Below are 2,397 nucleotides of genomic sequence, written 5' to 3' on the forward strand. Positions count from 1 at the left end.
GGCCTCCCAAAGTGCTGGGATTACAGGCATGAGCCACCGCACCCAGCAGGAGCCTCAGTTTCTACATGCATGAAATGATGATGACAGTGGTAACTACTTTCAAAGGGACTGAGAGGGTTACAGTATATAAAGCCTTTATATAATATCATGTAATGCCAACATTATCATAAATAAAATAATATCTAATATATTTATATGATTGTAAACACTATTAAATGTTACCTACTATCTATAATGTATACAGAATATATTACATATATAATAATGTAAATACACAATGTAAATAATGTAAAGACACATGAAGTCTTTATTTCCAGATCCTTTCTCTCCTGCACCCCTAGAGCCAACACAGCAGGGTCAAAGTGGCTGCCCTCTAGATGGTTTTCAAACTGTGTCCCTCACCATTGCTGCTGCTCCTCTAGTTCAAGCCTCATTGGCTTCATACTCAAGGCTTCATGCTCCTACCCATAGCAGACGTCCCATAAATGTTTGATGAAGATTTGAATGAAAGAATTCTCTGCTAAGGATTCCACCTGCCTCCACTCCCATTGCCCAGCATGGGTTGAGGAGGGGACGGTCAGCCGGGGAGGGCCCCTGGCAGGTGGCACTTACCGCTCGGACAGTGAGGCCACCCCGGCCAGGAAGGTGTGCCGGTCGGTTTCGGCCAGCCGCTCCTGCAGGATCTGGGCTCCCTCCTGCACCTTGCGCAGCTGCTGGCTGTAGCGCTGGACTTTCTGCTCGATGTCAGTCAGTGTGCGGGCCGTGTCTGCCTCCAGCTCCTCCAGCATGGCCTTCTGGCGCTCGCGCAGCAGCCGGTGCAGCCGCTCAAAGGCCTCACCGATAGTGGTCCGCAGGCTCTTGGTGGAAGACTGTGGGGGACAGTCGTCAGGGGTTATGGCTCGGGGAGCAGATGGAGTGATCTCTGGGTGAGAGGAGGAAATTGAGAGCCTTGACACGTAGAGAGGAAAGGGTGGGAAAGGGCACACGTAGTAGGGGGAATGTCGCATGCAAAGGCATGGTGGTAGGAAAGGATGGGCATGTTCTATGTGGTCCATTAAATAGCTAATGAAATGGCCCAGGTGAGAAAATGAGGCTTGAACTAGAGGAGCAGCAGCAATGGTGAGGAACACGGTTTGAGAAACATCTAGAGGGCAGCCTCTTTGACTCTGCTGTGTTGGCTAGAGGGGTACAGAAGAGAAAGGAGCTGGGGATAATGCCCAGGTTTCTGGCTTGGGGGTAGGAGGGATGAGGGAGCTGGAGTGAGGGCTAGGGGGCAGGGTGAAGATATTCTCTCAGGGACATAGTGAAGTCTTTATTATTTTTTTTTTTACTTTTATTATTATTTTTTTGAGATGGAGTTTTGCTCTTGTCACCCAGGCTGGAGTGCAATGGTGTGATCTCGGCTCACTGCAACCTCTGCCTCCTGGGTTCAGGCGATTCTCCAGCCTCAGCCTCTCGAGTAGCTGGGATTACAGGTGTGTGCCACCACACCCAGCTAATTTTTGTATTTTTAGTAGAGACAGGGTTTCACCATGTTGACCAGGCTGGTCTCAAACTCCTGACCTCATGATCCACCTACCTCAGCCTCCCAAAGTGCTGGGATTACAGGCGTGAGCCACCACGCCCGGCCATCTCATGGAGTTTTACGAAGGTTCACTGAGCTGAGTGATTGTGCAGGTGCCCAGGACAGGTCCCAGAACACACTAGGTGCTCCACAAGGCACTCTGCTCATGGACAAGATCAGGGAGGTAAACACAACTGCCCCATGCTGTGTTTAGGACAGAGGGCTGGGCTGCGCTGGGACCATGATAACCCACGCCTTACCTGGGTGGATGTCCTGGAACAAGGACTTCCAGATGGTGTACTGCAGGGGGCCTGTGTACTTGGAAGTCGGGAAGTCTTCATACGTGAGGTTGGTCTCATGGATTTTTCCCTTGAGCCTGGAAGGAGAGCAGGAAAGGAGGCTGCACCAGGGACTAGATTCCTGCCCCAATGCCAGGGTCCCTGCAGCCACCTTCAGGGCAGCTGGCATAGGACGTGATCATGAGTCAGAAGTCTGTGGGACTCAGATTCAAGTGCCTGCTTGTGCTGCTTCTGGCCTCTCTAACCATTCCCTCAGTCTTCTCATCTTTAAAATGGGTGCTATGCTAGCATCAGCCTTCTAGGCTTTTTGTGAGAATTACGTGGCATAACATATACAGATGCTCAGCACAGTGCTTGGCTCATGATCAACGCCAAATTCATGATCTTAGCAATCAGCGTTGATCACTGACAAACCAATGACTAAGTGTTACTACTACTAAGGGAAGCTTTAGGGTCACAGAGACCTAGGCTTGAATCCTGGGTTCAAGAAATTCTCCTGCCTCAGCCTCCTGAGTAGCTGGGACTACAGGCGCC

The 2,397-nt window shown here is 50.5% G+C and overlaps 1 protein-coding gene across 1 annotated transcript in view; it reads right to left on the reverse strand.

Annotated features, from left to right (window-relative positions):
* TRIM62 (tripartite motif containing 62) overlaps window positions 1–2,397 on the reverse strand; it is a 35,448-nt gene that overhangs the window by 13,546 nt on the left and 19,505 nt on the right. Inside the window, exon 3 of the mRNA XM_011974092.1 lies at window positions 613–869. Coding sequence (XP_011829482.1) covers window positions 613–869 — 257 coding nt within the window. The remainder of the gene's footprint in view (window positions 1–612; window positions 870–2,397) is intronic.

Source organism: Mandrillus leucophaeus, unplaced genomic scaffold (genome assembly GCF_000951045.1).
Source record: "Mandrillus leucophaeus isolate KB7577 unplaced genomic scaffold, Mleu.le_1.0 Scaffold141, whole genome shotgun sequence".
Lineage (NCBI taxonomy): Eukaryota > Metazoa > Chordata > Mammalia > Primates > Cercopithecidae > Mandrillus > Mandrillus leucophaeus.